The sequence below is a fragment of the Corylus avellana genome, chromosome 1, assembly GCF_965113065.1.
Source record: "Corylus avellana chromosome 1, dhCorAvel1.hap1.2, whole genome shotgun sequence".
NCBI lineage: Eukaryota > Viridiplantae > Streptophyta > Magnoliopsida > Fagales > Betulaceae > Corylus > Corylus avellana.
In genome coordinates this window covers 36,863,640-36,884,043 of record NC_142490.1, presented here as the reverse complement: position 1 = coordinate 36,884,043, position 20,404 = coordinate 36,863,640, and the positions used below count along the sequence as shown (strand labels likewise).

At 33.1% G+C, this 20,404-nt stretch overlaps 3 protein-coding genes and 1 pseudogene across 3 annotated transcripts; 1 reads left to right on the top strand and 3 right to left on the bottom strand.

The window, feature by feature from the left end:
- Nucleotides 1-1,894: 1,894 nt before the first annotated feature.
- Nucleotides 1,895-2,783, bottom strand: LOC132170757 (germin-like protein subfamily 1 member 13). The gene is made up of 2 exons (XM_059581853.2): nucleotides 2,624-2,783; nucleotides 1,895-2,516 (listed from the first exon to the last, which is right to left on the bottom strand). Exons 1-2 carry the CDS (start codon nucleotides 2,748-2,750, stop codon nucleotides 1,981-1,983), a joined length of 663 nt encoding a protein of 220 aa, XP_059437836.2. The 5' UTR covers nucleotides 2,751-2,783; the 3' UTR covers nucleotides 1,895-1,980.
- A 6,275-nt stretch (nucleotides 2,784-9,058) lies between these two features.
- LOC148589788 (uncharacterized) lies at nucleotides 9,059-9,739 on the top strand. Its single transcript, XM_088515059.1, has one exon. It carries the CDS (start codon nucleotides 9,059-9,061, stop codon nucleotides 9,737-9,739), a length of 681 nt encoding a protein of 226 aa, XP_088371185.1.
- A 4,417-nt stretch (nucleotides 9,740-14,156) lies between these two features.
- Nucleotides 14,157-15,112, bottom strand: LOC132169687 (uncharacterized; annotated as a pseudogene).
- A 336-nt stretch (nucleotides 15,113-15,448) lies between these two features.
- On the bottom strand, nucleotides 15,449-16,333 carry LOC132172171 (germin-like protein subfamily 1 member 13). The gene is made up of 2 exons (XM_059583621.2): nucleotides 16,207-16,333; nucleotides 15,449-15,984 (listed from the first exon to the last, which is right to left on the bottom strand). The coding sequence occupies exons 1-2, from the start codon at nucleotides 16,331-16,333 to the stop codon at nucleotides 15,449-15,451; spliced, it is 663 nt and encodes a 220-aa protein (XP_059439604.2).
- Nucleotides 16,334-20,404: the final 4,071 nt, after the last annotated feature.

Genomic DNA, 20,404 nt, shown 5'->3' with positions numbered 1-20,404 from the left:
AAGCCGCATAAACCTCCACCATTGTTGGGTCAGCGATATACGGAAGAGACATGCACGTTGATGCCAAGACCTTATAACCCATGCTGTCTCTTACAATAACACCCACACCCCCATCAACTTTCTAGTCTTATCAATAGCCACATTGCAATTTATTTTAGGGAAAAATATAAAAAAGCCCTCAAAACTATTAGTTGTTCGCAATATAGTTCCCTAATCTTCAAAAAGTACTAAAATAGCACCCTAAACTACAAAAATGTATCAAAAAGGCCAATTATTTTTTTTATATTCTTATAATACCCCTATTCTTTTAACAAATAAAATAATAAAATAATTGTAAAAAAAAAACCAAAAAAAAAAAAGTAGTTTTTTGGAATAAATAAATAATTAGTCACTGTAGTTGGCCTACATTACAAATTGATTCATGTCGTATTAAAGTAAAATCAATTGGCGAATAAAAACAATTTTTTAACAGAATTTAACTCTATGGACTAAATTGTTTTTTTTTTTTTTTTGTATATCTCAAGAACCGTATCTTTGATTTTACTTTAATACGACATGAATAGTCACTGTAGTTGGCCTAAATTAGTCACTATAGTTGGCCTGAATGATTTATTTATTCCAAAAAACTTTTTTTTTATTTATTTATTCGCCCATTGCTTTTTTTGTATTGTTAAAAAAATTGTTTGGTTTTTTTTTACAATTATTTTATTATTGTATTTGTTAAAAGAATAGGGGTATGATAGGAATATAAAAAAATAAGTGGCATTTTTAATACATTTTGGTAGTTTGGGGTACTACTTTAGTACCTTTTGAACAATGGGGAGCTATATTATAAAAAGGGCTGATAGTTTTGAGGAGCTTTTTTATATTTTCCCCTTTATTTTATATAAACAAGCTGGAGTTGCTTACCACCGAAGAAGGATCACATTCATTTGTTAAAAAGTTATTCCCAACATATCAACTTAAATTAAAGATGGGCCCTAATTAAACAACTTTTAGTCTCTTTTCTTGGATTTTGATGGATATGAATGAACTATACATGTTCATGCATACTGGAGTATAGAACGTGTAACCTAGAAAGAGTGAAACTTTTGAAATAACATAAACTTATTATCTAGACGGAACATTCATGTTTAAAAAGGAAAATTAAGCATAAATTTATTTCCTTGCATAACTAATCATTTTTAAAAATTTAATACAATTATAAAATAAGCTAAGAACAATCAATACAAAAATAAGTGATAATTAAGAGGATAAAAAAATGTCTACTTCCCAACACAATACGAAACATGCTCATGGTGCTCTCTTATTATGGGGAAGTCCCTGTAGTCACATTTGGTTAATGTATAACCATGTCATGATTTTGTGCAATCAATATTAGTGTATTTGACCTCATCATGGGTTTGTGATTGGAAAATCTACGTGGTCTGGGATTTATTTATTTATTTTTAGGTTAATAGTGATGAAATGAGAATAGTTCAATTTAAAAGTCCTTGATTTTGTAAAAAAATGAATAGAAAATTATTAAACAAATTATTATTCTAGTAAAGTAGAGAATAATTTTAAATAAGTTGATGAAAACTTTTGAAAAAAGTGTGAAGTTAAAATAAATAAATAAAGTGAATTTTCTAGTTAAAATTTAGATAAAGAATACATAGGCTGATATGAATGCTCGAATGGTTGAAAATCTTTTGAAAAATTGAGGCACGCGACTTAAGTGGTTAATATGACAAAAATTAGAATAGACTCCTTATATCTTTATATCATTTGTTTATTTGGGATGTTATATATATATATATATATATAGAGAGAGAGAGAGAGAGAGAGAGAGATATGCACACTCAACAAACGTCAATATTATTTTATATTCCAACTCCACCTAGAAAGTGTTACATAAACAAACTTTTATTTTAATATTATTATGATGGAATGAGGCAAATTATCATAATTGTTTCAGAAGTTCCTCTACGTGTTATACAATTAGAACTTTTTCTGAAGATCTTCAATAACATTCTTGTCAAGCTGGAAGGCCTTGGCAAGAACATCAGGATTGATGGGAGGATCGGATCCGAAAACAGCATTTGCTATTGTGATGACACCTGGATTTTGGCTGCTCAAACCAGCAAAGGCTACTGCATTAGTTTTTCCCTCATTGAACTGAAAGTGAATGAGACCAATTGGGAACACAAAGACATCTCCCTTCTTTAAAACTTTGGTGAAAAGGCGATTCTCTGGGTTGGATGTGACAAAACCAACCAACAGAGTACCTTCAACGACTACCAGAATCTCAGTGGCACGAGGGTGAGTGTGGGGAGGATTTTGGCCATATGGTGCATAGTCAATGCGAACCAAAGATATGCCTAGAGTGTTGAGACCTGGTATTTGTTCCACATTCACAGTAGTGACATTCGATCCAACTTTATTATTTGTATTTCCAGGCTTTTGGAGCCCAGAGAAGAAGAAATCTTCGGCCTTGGCATGCTTCAAATCCTTGCAAAATTTTCCATTCACAAACACTGCAAGAAACAATAGATTGCAAAATACCATGCATACAAGATCGGTAAGAAACCAATAATGATAGTAATGCTTCTAAGAAGAAAGTAATGAAAATAATAATATATACCAGCAGACTTGGGGTCATCAATTGCAACACAAATGTCCTGAAGAGGGCTGGGATCGAAGGCAGAGACAAGGGAGGATGCAAGTGACAAGAGAGCCACAATTGCAAGAAAATGGACTCCTTTCATCATATCTTAGCAAGCTCTATATTCTCTAATATCTTGGTTTGGTGATGGGTGATATATCTTATATGGGAAACATGTCTATTTATAGAGAACTAATATGGAAATGGTCATTGTTTCTGCTATACCAAGTCTTCAGACATCAATCGAATTAATGTGATAAGGACGAAGTTTTTCAACAACTACTGTAGACTTTTAACCTGCTTTGGTTTATTCTTCTCAATTGATTACTTCTTACACTTCAACGCCGTATGATAATTGTAATGGTTCTTTGGTCAATTGGCAACCGAAGCACTCAAATTAATCTAGATTGCTGCTGAAGATGTCAAATTAGACGGCTTTGTTTATGAAACCTTAATTCATCAAAAAATATATAATAAAAAAAAAAATAGGTATAATAAAATAAGAGAAGAAGAAAGAAAAAATATTCCCATTCCCATTCTAATTCGATTGCTGGGAAGCATGCATGCACAAAAGCAGTTTACCACTTGATCATTCTTACCACTTGTTGGTATATGGTAGATTTAGTGTATTACGATGTAATACTCGGCCTCCCAATTGAAGAAAGAAAATGTATTTGAAAACCATATAATTCTTTTTTTTTCTTTTTTTCTTTTTCTTTTATAATAATTAAAAGAAAAGGTTCTTATGGACATCAATTAAGAACAGGAGCTAGATAATTGAAAGAGTCCCTTGTCCAAGCATTAGGATAAGTAGCTTATAACCCGCGCAATGTGCAAGAGTCTTCATTACAATTTAATTATAAAATTTAAAAAATATTATAATCGTACTTTTCATAAGTATTAAGAAATTTACTTTTCATAAGGAAAACTTGAATTTTGCTTAATCAAAACATTAATATAAAATTAGAAAGAATCTCTAATATTGTTGGTGTAATACTTATTAGATTTCAATACAAATAAAACTCAAAATCATGAACGTTAATCAAAAAAGTACTTTGGTTGTAGAAAAAAATATGCATGAGATTCGTTATTATAGTTTAATTTCAAATTTTAAATACATTTCTATCGAACTTTTCATTATAAGTTGTAAAAAAAAAAAAAAAAACAATCACGCCCATTTAAATAAAAAGACATACTAAAGATTATACATCAATATATTACTCAACATAATGACACACAATCATAAACTAAACATTGTATAAATGCATTAAGTCGCATAAAAATTTTCTATATATTATAAGGCATTTAACTTTAATTAGTTTAATCCATATAAATTAAAACATGTTAAAATCTTTGTTCCCATATGTATAGTTTAAAATGAAAAATATAAAGAAAAAAAATAACGAAAAGAAAACTTGGATTGTGATTATCAAAACATTAATAGAAAGTTAGTAAGAATCATTAATATTATTAGTGTTATACTTATTATATTTCATACAAATTATAAAACCCATATAATCATGAACCTTAAAAAAAAGTAATTACAAATCTTTTAGTCAACAATGCAATCAAATAATCATCTCATATTATATTTATTCTTAATTATCTCTTAGGTGTTTTGAAGTTCCTTTTTTGGTATAATAATCAAATAAATTTTTGCCTTTTTTTACTTTCAAAAGAGTAAAAAAAATTAAAAAATAAAAACCAAAAATTAAAAATTAAAAATTAAAAAAAAATTAAAAAAAAAGGTACTCTAAAAAAAATATCTAAAAATCCGAGTAAATCATACAAATAAACAAAAAATCTCATAGGCAAAATGGCCTCGGACAAATATCAAGTAAGATGCATGTTATATCGAACAGTTAACAATTTTATAAACTAATGGACACTAAGCAAAAGTAAGCCCCAAGATGACGGTTGTGATTTTACGCTTTGGTTTGGACATCGAATATATAATTGCTCGTAAGATGCTAACCGTGTGTGTGTGTGTCTATATATATATTATTACTAAAGATTATTTTTGCTAATGAAATCAAAAATAAATACCTAATCATTATGTTGAGTAAAAATCCGACAATCGATACAATTAATAATTAATATACAATTATATATTTTAAAAAACAAAAATAATGCAATGAAATTTTTTTCTATTTTGTTTCTACATCCTATCATTTAATTCATCTAATTCAACTATAACATATAATATTATGTTATATACATATTAAAGTGATTAAACATAATAATACATAATTTGATTAGCATTATTTGTTTTCTTATTTGATTTTGACATTAATAATACTTAATTTATTGAATAATTTATATATGAAAAACTCTTCAAATATAATTAAACATCATTAATTATGCTAATTTAATGAACTAGTTTTTAAAGTAAAAACCGGTTCACTCTTAAAAAACGGCTCACAAATTATGCCTTAAAAAAACTGGTTTAGCATTAAAATAAGAAAAATGCTTGGCTTCATTAAAAAGTCCATCTTTTGGCCATTCTAATTTTAGGTGGCATAGCCCATTTTCCATAAATCTATTAATTTATTGTTTAAAATCTATTAATTTTAAAATGGGTCATGCCACCTAGGATTAAATTTGCCAAAAGATTGACTTTTTAGTGAAGCCAAGCATTTCTCTTAAAATAAAAAAGGGTTCATGCCACATGTCGCAATATTAAGGCACTTCTAAGAGTGATTCGACTTATATATATATACGATTAATTAGTCAAAGACTCGAAGGATCAAGTCTCGGCCAACAACATATCCACTAAATATTGTCAATTGAGATGATATTACCCAAAAAAAGAGGGGTTTAAGGATGTTTGGGAAAAAGGTGTCTTTTTTTTTTTTTTTTTTTAAATTTTACTGTTCAAACGACACCATTTCTATAAAGTGGAGTCCTTTGAACAGTAACATTGTTCAAGCCGCACTATTCACGTATTAGAAGGTCTCGTTTGAACAGTAACAATGTTCAAACAACACTAACTCATTTTTGAAAATTAGGCGCCTAAAATTGGCGCTTATAAGCTGGACATGTCTCTCTCTCTCTCTCTCTCTCTCTCTCTCTCTCACTCGAAATGTCTCTCTCTCTCTCTCTCTCTCAAATGGATTATTTTTTTTTTAAAAAAATAATATATATATAGAGGGGTGGTTCACTCGCCACCCCCAAAGGTGGCCGGGGGTGGTGTGCAACCACCTCGAGGGTGGCTAGGGTGGCCCACGAGCCACCCCAAAGGTGAAGGTGGCCTCAAGCCATGCCCAGCCACATCTGGGGGTGGCTTGCTGGCTACCCCTCCCTCAATGAACTGCCAGCCACCTCTCTATTTTTTTTCTTAAAAAAAAAAAAAAAAAAAAAATTAACTTTTTTACCCTTCCAGAAATATATATATATAAATTTAATGTCAATTGTACAGGTAAACGACATTGATTAATGTTGTTTGAACGGTAAATGACACTTCATGAAAAGTTGCATTTCACTGTTCAAACATCACTTTTCATGTAGTGACATTTGAACAATAACGGCACCATTGATGAGGTGTCGTATGAGCCAAAAGACATTAGATAGTGTCGTTTAAACAGTAAACAACGCTATCACTGATTCTCTACCCCATGTTTAATGTCCTTTACCAAGCGTCATTATTCAAACATTACTAAATAAATAGTGCTAAAGTTTTTTGGGCTTAAAACGTCACTATGTAAGTGTTACCGAATGAGTGATTTTTTTGTAGTGAAGTTCTCTCATTTTCCACTTAAAAATGGCTTCTAGTGGTAAGCATGACCTAGAAGTTGAGGTGAAGCCTCACGCAGATAAGTTATGGCCGAGGAAGTATAAGGGACTCCCCCCACCATCCTGTATATATATTATATAACGCATTACCTAACCATTGAATTTTTTCGTTTATTACATCAAGTGTTTCTTTTCATTATATATACATTTATATGAGTTTTTAATATCTTTAAATACTTATCTTATTGTAAATAACACGTATATCTTTAAATAAAAATAATGACTTTTTAAAATTCAAAAACTGTTTGTGATAATTCAAAACCACGTACACCAAGTTTATATTTATCCCTAGAAAATGTTGAAGGACTTATGACTTGTACATTACTGCAACAAAGCTTTGAGTGAGAGGGAGTCTAATATATATGATGGCATTGACAAATGGAAGTAATATAAAGACTTGGAATAGTAGGCAGTGGAAATTAATGAAAAATATTCCTTCTTATCCAAGCAAAATACGCAACCCATATTCCTTGTATCTGGATTCAAACGGATCATATCTGTGGATTCTTTTAGATATCTCTTACGTTTTGTATCCATAAATTTTCTAGTAATTAAGAAGCCTGTTCTTTTCCGGCAATTTTCTTCAGAAAATGTTCCTTTCTTGAGTTAAATGCAAGTAAATCTTATGATGACATATTCTTTCCTTCACCACTCTGATCATACCAATTGGGTGATTTGGGGAGGTTGTAATTTCGTAAGCCAGCCATGGCTGTGTTTTACCAAACTCTTCAAGTTTGAATCTTGGGTGTAGATTTTTCAGAACAACCGCCATGGTTTGTATAAAATTAAATCTTGACTATTCAAATTTTTAACCGGAGGTGTATATATAGTTTGTAAACTAATTAGATATGTAAGCATAGCTCCTCAAATAAAAATATTACTTTTCAAATTTGAAAAGTAACCAAATAACAAACTCTTTATATATTTCTCTTCTTTATTTCAATATTTTTTTTATTAGTTTTAGAATGTGTTGTAGCAAGATGTAGAGTTGGAAGAAAGAAGTGTATTACATTAAAGTGGAGAGAGAGTGAGAGGAAATAACATTTAAAAAAAAATGAATAGGGAGTGAATTTCAGCTCTTCAAATGTGGGGAGGCTTCTCACAAAACTAAATATAGGAAGGCAAGTAGGGAGTAATTTGTTAGAGCATGTTTTTCTTGTAAATTAAATTAGCCCAAATTTGATTGAAAGTGGTATTTAGGGCCCATTATGATGCTCTAATTAGATGTATTCGAGATCTCTAATATTATCCATGAGAAAGAAGAAAGAAAAAAAAAATGAAACGCAAAATTGTAAAATTTTTTTTGTATAACTTCATGAATAAAATCATGGTATTCTTCCATTCAAATTTTCTCTGTTGATGTTTTGAGCGCCCTTTTTGCCAACGGATGTGCCGTCATATTTGCTTTCTCCATCATGACCTAAGATTAGAAACTGTGCAAAACAATCTTCGCATCTTTAACCAACGTACCGTCTCTCTACCATAGTTGGTCTTCCAATTGAAAAACATGAATAATCTCTAGAGCATCACCTTCCAAAATAATATTCCGTAGGCTTAAATCTCTGCCAAAAAAATACTATCTTCCAAGCTGCATAAACCTCCGCCATTATTGCGTTGGTGATATATATATGGAAGAGACTGCACACACATTAATGCCAAGACCTTATCCAAAATTGTTTCAAAAAAAAAAAAAAAAGACCTTATCCAAACTGTCTCTTACAATAACACCCACAGCCATCAACTTTATAGTCTTATCAATAGCCGCATCGCAATTTATTTTATATACACAAGCCGGAGGCGCCTTCCGCCTAGAGATCACATTCATTTGTTAAAAAAGTTATTCCCAGCATATCAACTTAAATTAAAGTTGGGCCCTAATTAAACAACTTTTAATCTCTTTTCTTGGATTTTGATGGATATGAACCACCTGTACATGTTCACGCATAATGGAGTATAGAACGTGTAACTGAAAAAGAGTGAAGCTTTTGAAATAACATAAACTTATTATCTAGACTGAACATTCATGTTTCAAAAAGTAAAATTAAGGATAAATTTCTTTCCTTGTATAACTAATCATTTTTAAAAACTTTTTATTACAATTATAAAATAAGCTAAAAACAATCAATAAAAAAATAAGTGATATATAATTAAGAGGATAAAAAAATGGTAGCGTTACACTACTTGATATGTTATGGCCAAAAAGAAAATAAATAAATAAAACATATCTCTCCCACCGACTCAGTGGCGGAGCCAGACAATTGATGTTGGGGTGCCGCTAAAATTTTTTTGAGAGTGCCGAGTGGTAACTTGCGTAAGTAGGAGGAAAAAAAAAAAAAAAAAAAAAAAAATTTTTTGGAAGTACCGTGTGGAACTTGGGTAGAAAAATAGCAAAAAATAAAATAAAATTAAAATTAAAAGCTCACGGCATCCCCAAATTAAAGCCTCAAGTGGCTCTGCCACTCCAACCGACTCAATTTGAAATTCCTTGAATATTACGACCCTCTCTTTGATCTCCTTATCTTCCAAGTATTAATTAAGCCCAACGGTTTCTCTTCAACAATTCAACCCTATTTATATATTCATAGTATTCCATTGGCTTCTTCAATTCCTTTTCCCGCCGACATGGAGTTTGACAACTATTGCAGCGCTCTGCCGCTAGATATTGTAATGCCCGAAGACGACGACGACAATGCCTCCTCTGACGTGGACTTCGTCGTCGAGATCGAAGCTTCACATACTTACGTCCCTCACTCCATGCTTGAAGACGATTCCTGCGATCTACGGCTTTTTGATAACCTCGAGAGCGAGACATTCCGGAAAACATTCAAGGTGAAGCGCGACGCTATTCTTCATCAAACCACGTCCACGTCAACCGTATCCGACATGCTTTTTGAAGTCGGCGTTCCCTTGGGGATTCAAGAATTCATGATACAAAGAATCTTGGGTTGCGCGAATGACATGGCGAGACAGAAACACTACGCGGGTTGGAAGGTTCTGAGGATGCGTGTGACGGCTGAGGTGACGCAGTTCGTCGATGACGATTTTGTTTTGGGGTTGGCCGTCGACGACCGGGTTTGTGGGTTGGTTCCGGCAAGTGAGTCGTCGATTGAAGCGTTGGAGAAGGTGGAGATTGAACAAGGAACAGGGGAGACGTGTAGCATCTGTTTGGAAGAGCTCATCGGTGGCGCGGCAGCCGCTCGCATGCCATGTATGCACCTGTTTGATCAAAACTGCATCGTGAATTGGCTGCACAGGAATAATTTTTGCCCGCTCTGTCGATTCAAGTTGCCTGCCCGTGAATGATTTGATATGAATTGATGAGGAATTTTGTTTAGAAAAATTATATATAATTCTGATTGTCAATTACGAATTTATTAAAAATATATATCTCTATTTGATGTCTATAATTATGTGGTGTATGGGACTTGGGAACCATGACTAATTGCCTTATGGAAAGCCCGTTTAGTAAAGAGTTTTGTTATGAATTTTTTGTTTTAATAGTAATAAAAAATAATGTGATATAAAGGTAAAAAGATATTTGAGAAAAGGACACAGAAGATTTTTATTTTATTTTAATTTAGGCTATTTCTTTACATCGAATTATGCCACCTATTAAGACCGTGGCATTGTTATTGAGACAATTAGAAAGAATTTTCTTCCTAAAAGACTTCATTCTTTACTTTTGTACCGGCACTTCATTTTCAGAAACCAAAAGATAATTTTTTGCTATTTACAACATAGAGAGTAAGAACATTATAACAATATATACTAAATTCTCAATAATAACATGCCACATTTTTAATATATAGTATTTTTCAAGCGTTTCAATGTAAAGAAATGACTTAAACTACCTAATTTGAAAATCCACAATTTCTTTTATAGTCTATAGAAAAAATGAATGAGCATTGATTCAAATAGCTAAGGCGGATTTATCGAATTCATACTCCTATAAAAGGAATCGTAAGTTCTAGTCATACATAATACTCAAAAACATAGGTTGACGTTCCTAAATGGTAGCTCAATTTGTTGGAGATTATGGCCCATGAAACGGAGTTGAATCCGCCTCCGCTTTTCCCCTCTTTTTGTGCGGACATGTAAAAAAAAAAAAAAAAAAGAAGGGGGGGTTAATATGGTTGGACCTACTAAATGTAGAAACCAGTCTAGTTATTCGGCAGAAATTCACATATTGACTAGAAGAACAATCCCTCGCTCAGCTCCCAGCTGCACATTTGTTACAAGTACCTGATGAAGCAAAATCAAATAACTTATTCTCTATCTTTCTCTTCTTCTTCTTTTTTTTTTCTAAAAAAAAAATTTCCAATACCCATCTGAAAGCAACAAAAATCCAAATTCTACAAGGCCTAATCCAACTACTGAGGGATAGTTGATCAACAACAGAGTGAATCTCCATTCTGGTAAGAATCAGAGAAAACTTCACGATTTAGCCATGTAATTAACATTATGGGTGTCTTGTCAGCAGCCGCTTTCAAAACAAGATGCAATTTCAATTATATTTACATTATTTATGGAGAAATGTTATAGGTTAATACGTTCTTCATATTTGACCCATATTCTCCTATAAATTCAATAGATCAACCATTAGATTTGTGGCGTCTACAATTCACTTATATGGAATCCATATAAGGCTACAAATCTAATGGTTAATTTGTAAGATGAAATAAAATAGGAAAAAATATGGCTCCCCAAACTACCAGCTAGTTGCAAGTTGGCCCCCCAATGTTTAAAATGTAATAAAGTAGCCCCATGAAGTTCCAAAAAATGTCAAATTGGCTACTCCGTTAGTCAGCACTGTCAAATTAGATGAAAAATGCAATATGACATCGTTTTTTGAGGTTAAGTTACTAAAAGCCTTTCTCGGAAGAAAAAAATCAATTTAAAAAAAGTCCCCCAAAACGACGTTGTTTGGGTTGAGAAAAAAATTAATTAAAAAACAAATTTAGAAGGGGTGGTTTAGGGGGTGGCTTGCCGGCCACCCCCAGGCTTTTTTAATTTTTTTTTTCAAGCCAATCGACATCATTTTGGGGAGCCTTTTTTTAATTGATTTTTCTTTTTTTCAAAAAGGCATTTTAGTAACTTAACCTCAAAAAACAACGTCGTATTGCATTTTTCATCTAATTTGACAGTACTGACTAACTGAGTGGCCAATTTGACATTTTTTGAAACTTTATGGGACTACTTTATTACATTTTCAACATTGGGAGGCCAACTTGCGACTAATTGGTTATTTGGGGGGCCATTTTATATTTTTCCCTATAAAAGAAATATGATCAAAATATTAACACCAATCATTAACAAGGCTAGGCATGTTGGATGATTTTCCAAAGGATATGAGTAATGACTATAGAACCATACTAAGAGAATTTTACTCTGAAAGATATGAAGATATAATATAATTGGATTCAACACCTATAAATTCACCACCCCATATCTCAAAAGTAAACATTGAGTTCATGGCTTGGTAATTCTGATTAAGGTCACCTTCACCTTTCCACAGAAAATGAGAAACAGCAAGAGAGATGAGCATGAAAGCAAAACAGAAGCTAGAGAGCAAGAAGAATAATGTTGGAGACAATTAGGTATAAATTGTAAGATGGGCAACCAAAATTCCCAAATAATTTGCTTTGAACAACTAAATTACAAAGTATGACATTACTAGATAGGGATATATATACTAATCCCAATTCAAGATGCAGCCCAAAATTGTTCACATGCTCCAGCCAAGTTCATAGTCTTCAAGAGGTAGCTCAATCGGCTAGGACTACGCCTAATGAAGTAAAGGTCACTAGTTCGAATCACCTTCCCCGCTCCTATGCGGATATGTCAAAAAAAACTACTAAAATTTTGGACAGCAACTGTTGTGTACTGCAGCTTACTCAAGACATTAGTATGTCCTCACCAAACAAAGATACATAAAGTACATGGTATTATTCAAAGACAATCATTAATAAGACTCGGGGGGAAAATACACTTTACTCCCCCAAGTTTAGAACGATTTTTAATTTGACCTCCAATGTTTCAATTTTTGCAATGCACCCCCCAAACTTCTAAATTTTTGCAATTCGACCAATTTTATCCCAAAATAACTAAATTGCCCCTAATTTTTTTTTTTAACAAAAATAAAAATAAAAATTGGGGTTTAAAAATGGTGAGATGGCCAAAGGGGTGGCCACCCCGAATTTTTTTTTTAAATTTTTTATAAAAAATTAGGGGCAATATGGGAATTTTAGGATAAAATTAGTTGAATTGCAAAAATTTGGAAGTTTGCGGTGATGTATTGCAAAAATTGAAATATTGGAGGTTGAATTGAAAATCGTCCCAAACTTTGGGGGGGTAAAGTGTAGTTTTCCCTAAGACTCGACAGTAAATTACAGCAAACACAAAAACTTGAATTTTTGTTCTTTTCTATTTTCAGCTTGTTTTGCCACATTCAAATCCCAATGATGCCTTACTCTAATACCCTAATTCTGGGAGAGTTATCCCATGTACAGGGGTTCTAAACTCAATACTATATATATATATATATATATTCACTTCATATACCCCATTTTCTTGGGTAAACTTCGGACTCATGTAAAGTGCTCTCTCCACACGAATCAAATAATATTCCGGCTTCGTCAACAGGCTGGCTCCAAGAAATTGTTTGCACCCAAGGTGATTCGAACTTTAGACCCCATAGAATGCCACCAAGACTAAGACCCTTACGACTTGAGTCTAGTTTTTTAAAGCCAATACTCTCATTGATGATCAAATATTATTTTGGCAGCCACTCAGAAGCTGCTTGTCACAGACACTCTTATTGGTGAAGCTTTAGCCGCTATTGTTGTGATGGAAACCCACAACAATGAATAGAAATATTGAACTCCTTTCGGGTAGGAGAGACCACAATTAAATCCAATTAGAGTTGGAAACAAACCATAAACAAGCTTTCGCTTAATAATTCTTCACTCTTCTCGATCAATGACAATATGCTCTTTAAATAGAGTACAATAGAATGATAAACTGATAAGAACTCTAATTAATCATAATTCTAATCTAGTTCCAATTTTAAATAATATAATCTTAATGAATTGGAATGAAATACAAATCTAATCTCTATCATCTTGCATCTCAGTTGTCTTTATCCTCGGCCTTCAATTCTCTTTTTTTGGAGGGTGATGCTCTTCTTGTGATTTTGGCTATCAATACTCTTTTTCCCTCTTGGAATTTTTCTAATATCATTTTTGATATTATATTAGGTTTGTCCTCCTTTCAAAGTTAGAATGTTTTAAAAGTGTCTCTTAATACAAATTTCTGTGCACATGCTCTTACAAAGTGGGCCGCTTCCCATCTTGTTTTTAGAAGCATTCCCAAAAGATATTACATTGTCTCTTCCATCCTGATCAAGAATAGAAAACATCCTCCCCTTTAACCCTTTTTCCCTATTCAATTAAAAAAAAAAAAAAAAAAAAACCACTAAAATTTTGGAAAGCAACTATTGTAGGTCCTCACCAAACAAAAATACATAAAGCAGATGTTATATATCCATATAACAACAAACACTAAACTTGAATTTTTTGGAGAACTATACAATTTTATTAGGTTGCTCCAGTAATTTGGAATCCAACATGAAGAAGCCAAAAATTGAATAATAAGTCATAATTTGTATAAAAAGTAAATTGAAAATGAAACCCCAAATAAGAAATTAAAATCCTTGCTTATCTCAATGGACAGGGGGCAATGGGTAGCGGCAGAGGGGACAGAGGCGACTCATCTTCAGCCACTTGACAATGCAACCTCCGTGATAGACATGGGAGCACGGCAGCCGAGTGAGCTCCAGCCCACCCTCAAATTCCTCCGTGCAAATTATGCACTCTCCGATCCACCCCAACCCATCTTCAAAGGTTACCTTCTCCAATCGCTCGATTGCAGATCGAGCGGCCGGGATGGGTCTGCCCACATCGACCGCCATAGACTCCCTCAAAAGTATATCTATAACCTCCTTGGTCTCATCATCATCATCATCATCATCATCAACCTCCTCAGAAACGACCGTCATGTGTTCAAGGGCTACCACGATCGGCGCCCTTCCCGTCCCGGCGGCGGCCGCCAATGAGATATCTCGCAATACGGCTTGGCGGTGTTCTGCGAGGGCACCCATTTCCGAAAGCACGGACAACATGCGAGCTCCACCATTGCACAACAGAACCGCGTGTTTTGGGACCCAGAAGGTTCTCAATCGGGTGGGAGATCGCGTTGGCACGACGGACACCGGATGGTCGACATCGCCGATGAATTTCTCGATTCGTTGCCACTCCACTCAGTGACGCGAAATTCGATGGCAACCTCACCCGCTGCGTGTGGGTGCGCGTTGATGGGTGGTCTTGGTTAGACCTTTTATTGTGTAGAATGGGTGTTTGTTCTCTTCTAATTTTGTGGCTGGTTAAAAAAAAAAAAAATCAGTTGAAAGAAAAAGAACGGGTGTTCGTTCTCTGCATTTAAGGCCCATAATTGACCTCATTTATGGCTCATAGTTGACTTTTATTTCATCTCGTAGTTGACTCCCATTTAAAGCTCATAGTTGGCCTCATTTTTCACCATTTTGTTGGCCTTCATTTTGGTATATTGTTATTTAATTAGGCAAATCTCCAGTCACCGTTGCCAACCGCCTCCAGTCATCACCACCAGTGAGACTTTGGTTCAACCCTTTCTATTCGTTATTTCGGTGAAACTCTAAATTAACAAGAGAAGTATTTTAATTTTTGTTGTTTTCATCTATTTTGTTGGCAAGTCCCTTCTGTCTTGCATCCATATCTTTCTGTGTTTTACTTAGAGAGAGAGAGAGAGAGAGAGAGGAGCTCAAAAAACATAAATATTATATATTATACCTCAACTCCACCTAGAGAGAGTTACATAGGCAACCTTTTATTCTATTATCATTACGATGGAATGAGGCTAACATGGCTAAAAGATGAAGGTCATAACAGTTCCATAAGTTTCATAGTTGTTGTTCCATTAGAATGTTTTATGAAGATATTCAATAATCTTCGACTCAAGTTGGAAGGTCTTGGCGAGAACATCAGGATTGATAGGAGGATTAGATCCGAAAACAGCGTCTGCTATCCTCATAACACTTGGATTTTGGCTGCTTAGACTAGCAAAGGCTACAGCATTGGTGTGCCCCACGTTGAACTGGAAGTGAATGAGACCAATTGGAAACACAAACACATCTCCCTTTTTTAGAACTTTGGAGAAAAGACGATTTTCCGGGTTGGATGTGACAAAACCAATGTACAGAGTACCCTCCATGACTATTAGAATCTCAGAGGCATGAGGGTGAGTGTGGGGAGGGTTTACGCCATATGGTGCATAGTCAATGCGAACTATGGATATCCCTAAAGTGTTGAGGCCTGGAATCAGGTCCACATTCACAAGAGTAACATTCGACCCAAGTGGATTGGCCGTATTTCTAGGAATCTGAAGCCCTTGGAAGAAGAAATCATTGGCATTGGCAAGCTTAAAATTCTTGCAGAATTTTCCATTCACAAACACTGCAAGAAAGAAATCTTTGTCAGTACTAAAGGAAAAAGAAAAGTGACACATTCATAATAATAGTTTGTAAGATGCCATACAACTAACAGTCTTGCTTCTAAGCAGAATGTAATGAGCTTTAATACTTCACATGATCAGAACCATTATATATATATATATATATATATATATGCAGAAGCTTGATAAATAAATAAGTAAAAACTATATATGTATATATATACCTGCAGACTTGGGATCATCAATTGCTACACAAATGTCTTGAAGAGGGCTGGGATCATAGGCAGAGACAAGGGAGGATGTGAGTGACAAGAGAGCCACAATTGCAAGGAAATGGACTCCTTTCATCATATCTAATATATTACTTTAATGGTGATGGGTGATAAATCTTGCATGGAAAACCTGTGTATTTATAGATAAAAGCTGTTGAACAGGGCAATGTTTGAGTCAAAGAAAACACAGCAAGTCTTCAGAGATTATGGATTAAATAAGAGAAAGTTGGAAGTTCTTCAACAACTACTGCATGCATAATTTTAAGCTCGTTAGGTTTCATCTTCTCATGCTTTTTCTCTTTGCTTAATGGATTCGTCTTATTCTTGACATGTGCTCATTTTTTGATTGGGCCATGGCAGCACTTCATTATTGCCATAACATATTTGTAAAGGTACCTTCGTCAATCAACAAAGAAATTAAGCACTCAAATCTTTTGCCTCATTGGATATGATCTTGCTTCAGCATAGCGTGTACAACAGAATTATAAGTCTATGTCTTAAGATATGTTAGGTAAATATTTATTGCGTTAAGAAATATTTATTGTATTAAGGTGTGATAATGGAAAACCAAAAACAAAAAAACAAGAAAGAAAGTATTTGCAAAGTTCATGTAATTCAACCTAATATAATGACTTGTGCATTAAGGCAACAAAGCCTTGAGAAGGAGTTTATAATCAGGATTTTGTATTTGGGGGGTCCGAAGATATATATAGTCTCTTTATGTGTGTGCGCATTCGTGTTTATGTAAAATAAAAATAGGCAAGTTTTAAATTCAATTTCATATGAAATCATAGTGTATTTGTGTGTTTTTTAAAATGATGTTTTGCTTTCAAATAGTAAGCGCGTTCGAGACGCATCCCAAGTTTAAAATTAAAAAGATTTGACATAATAGTAGACATGTCATTTGAGGGTGAAAAATTAAACATTTGACGGGGCAACAATATAAGAAATAGTATTTCTATAGAATTTTTTTAAAAATAAAATAAAATTAAAAATTTGAACCTATGTTAGTTCGCCGTGCCTATAATTAGAGGAGTGTTAGGCTTACAAACAAATTTTACAAAAAAAATTTTACAATCTGGTGTGGCACAATATGATTAAGTTTTTCAAAATTTGAACTTATTTTATATTCAATCATGTTGTGCCACATCAGTTTGTAAAAATTTTTTTTTGTAAAATTTGTTTGTAAACCTAGCATTCCTCCAATAATTAATGTTAAAGTGCTTGAAATTTGTACTTAATGGATTTCATGGGGAAAAAAAAAAAAAACAACAGGGTAAAACTTTGAATTTTTTTCACATAACTGCATATGAATTTCTTCTTAAAACAAAAACAAAAAGAAATTGGAAACCAAACAAGGCTTTAGTACACTAGTGGAAATTACTGTAATTTCCTTCTAATCCAATCCAAATACACTCCCATTCCTTGTAGAGCTGTAAATGAGCCGACACACTCGACAGCTCGCTCGCTACCCGCTCGACTAAGCTCGACTCAAACTCGAGCTCGTCACTGTAAAAACTCGCTCGTTATTGTTGAAACTCGCTCGATTAGCTAGTGACACATACCCGACTCGCTCGATTAAGCTCGACGGGGGCTCGTGAGCTCAACTCGTTTAACTTGGGATCGGCAGGCTCACCCGAGCTTGTTTAGGGATCGTGAGCTCGATTCGTTTAACTAGATAATCGCTCGACTCGTTTAGGGCTCGTGAGCTCGACCCGTTTTATCATCTGACCTGACCCAACCCACACGACAATGTAACTAAAAAAAAAATTAACCATGTTATTAATCAATAATAATCATAGCTTGATAGCTTCAATATGTATACAATTAAGTAATTAAGATCTAAGGTTATAGTATAACTAACATTATATGGAATATGTTATTATTTATAGGTTTAATGTCCAATTAATTAGTTGAAAATAATAATAATAATAGTAATCATCATATTCATAGGTTCAATGTGTGTACAATTAATTAATTAAGATATAAGGGTATAGTATAACTTATACTATAAGTATACAACTAACATTGTATAGAGTATAGACAATGTTATTATTTATAGGTTTAATGTCCAGTGTCCAATTAATTAGTTAAAAATAATAATAATAGTAATCATCATATTCATAGGTTCAATGTGTGTACAATTAATTAATTAAGATATAAGGGTATAGTATAACTTATACTATAAGTGTACAACTAACATTACATAGAGTATAGACTATGTTATTATTTTTAGGTTTAATGTGCACTGTCCAATTAATTAGTTAAAAATAATAATAATAATAATAGTAATCATCATATTCATATGTTCAATGTATGTACAGTTAATTAATTAAGATATAAGGGTATAGTATAACTTATACTATAAGTGTACAACTAACATTGTATAGAGTATAGACAACGTTATTATTTATAGGTTTAATGTCCAATATCCAATTAATTAGTTAAAAATAATAATAATAGTAATCATCATATTCATAGGTTCAATGTGTGTACAATTAATTAATGAAGATATAAGGGTATAGTATAACTTATACTATAAGTGTACAACTAACATTGCATAGAGTATAGACTACGTTATTATTTTTAGGTTTAATGTCCAATGTCCAATTAATTAGTTAATAATAATAATAATAATAGTAATCATCATATTCATATGTTCAATGTATGTACAGTTAATTAATTAAGATATAAGGGTATGGTATAACTTATACTATAATTTATAGGTATTAGGTTTAATGTCCAATGTCCAATTAATAAGCTATTTATAGATTTAATAATAATAATAATAATTTATAGGTATTAGGTTTAATGTCCATTGTCCAATTAATAAGCTATTTAAAAAATTAAATTATATGGTACTACTTAAATGCAATAAAATGTATTAAGTAGTATTTAAGTTTTTACCTTTTAAGTATTGTTTTAATCTGTTAACTAATGTCCAATGGTATTGCAAAATAAATGACAATAAATATAATGTTATAATTCCTATAAAGTATAAACTATAAAACTAATCTTACGATTCCTACCAAACACAAGTTACAACTTACAAGTTACAACACACGTTTTTTTTAAAAAAAAGAAAAAAAAAGAAAAAAAAAAACCAAACATATGTTTAGAGTTTTTTTAGGGTACTAAAATGAACAACTTGTTAACTTAAATAAACGGTTGTGGTTGAATTCATTTGAATTTTATTAAAGATCTACGGTTTAGATCATTTATGGGAAAACAGAGAAGCGAGCTCACATAAAATTGTGCACACGGGATAATTCAATTTTTTTGAATTTTGAAAAAATCTGAACTTTTACTTTAATTAATCTTATCCGTCCGATTAATTTCCATTATTTCGTAGCCGTTCGATTTGCAAAGTGGACGACAGCTGTATACCACCCCGCAGAGATATTTATCTGGTGTTTCGCCTAACACCATGGGCTTATTGATCGAATGGTCATAACTTAAATGAAAATTTTAAGATCATAATCAACGGTATAAAAAAATCACGTTCGCAAATGAAACCGGACTCACTTAAGTCACGCCGCAGAGAATTACTTCCAGTACTCTCTTTTCGCACGCAACGCACAGGAAAAGAGATTGACGCGCCTCGATTATGCAAGATTTATTTCCAGCCGTCCATTTTTTCGAGATTAAACGTCAACCGTTAGATTGAGAAATTGGAACCCAGCTGTCACGCACGCCTACATGTGGTAGTTATCTGGTGTTACAATTTGCCTGATGAGCTCACTAATCCAACCGTCTGAAATAAATCCAAAAATAAATCTTAGATTTAACGGTCAAGATGGAATATTTTGCATATATGGCACTAGATTCACCAACTCACGCACGCGGTGGATAAATTATCCACTTCTCGTTCTTCACGTACGCACGGGAAAACGAGCCTTCAATTATGACTCACATATCAGTCGTCCATTGTTTTGAGATTAAACTACAGCCGTTGGATCAATGAAATGGAGGACAGCTGTAAACCATGCCCAATGTGAGAGTGATTTGGTGTTCCGCTAGATAGAGTAAGCTACCTATAATCACCTGATCGAACGATTGAAAGAATATAAATAAAATATTCTATATAATCTACGGATTGTATTAAAGGGTTGCACGGGATTGCAGTAGTCACGGCCGTATTGGATTAAAA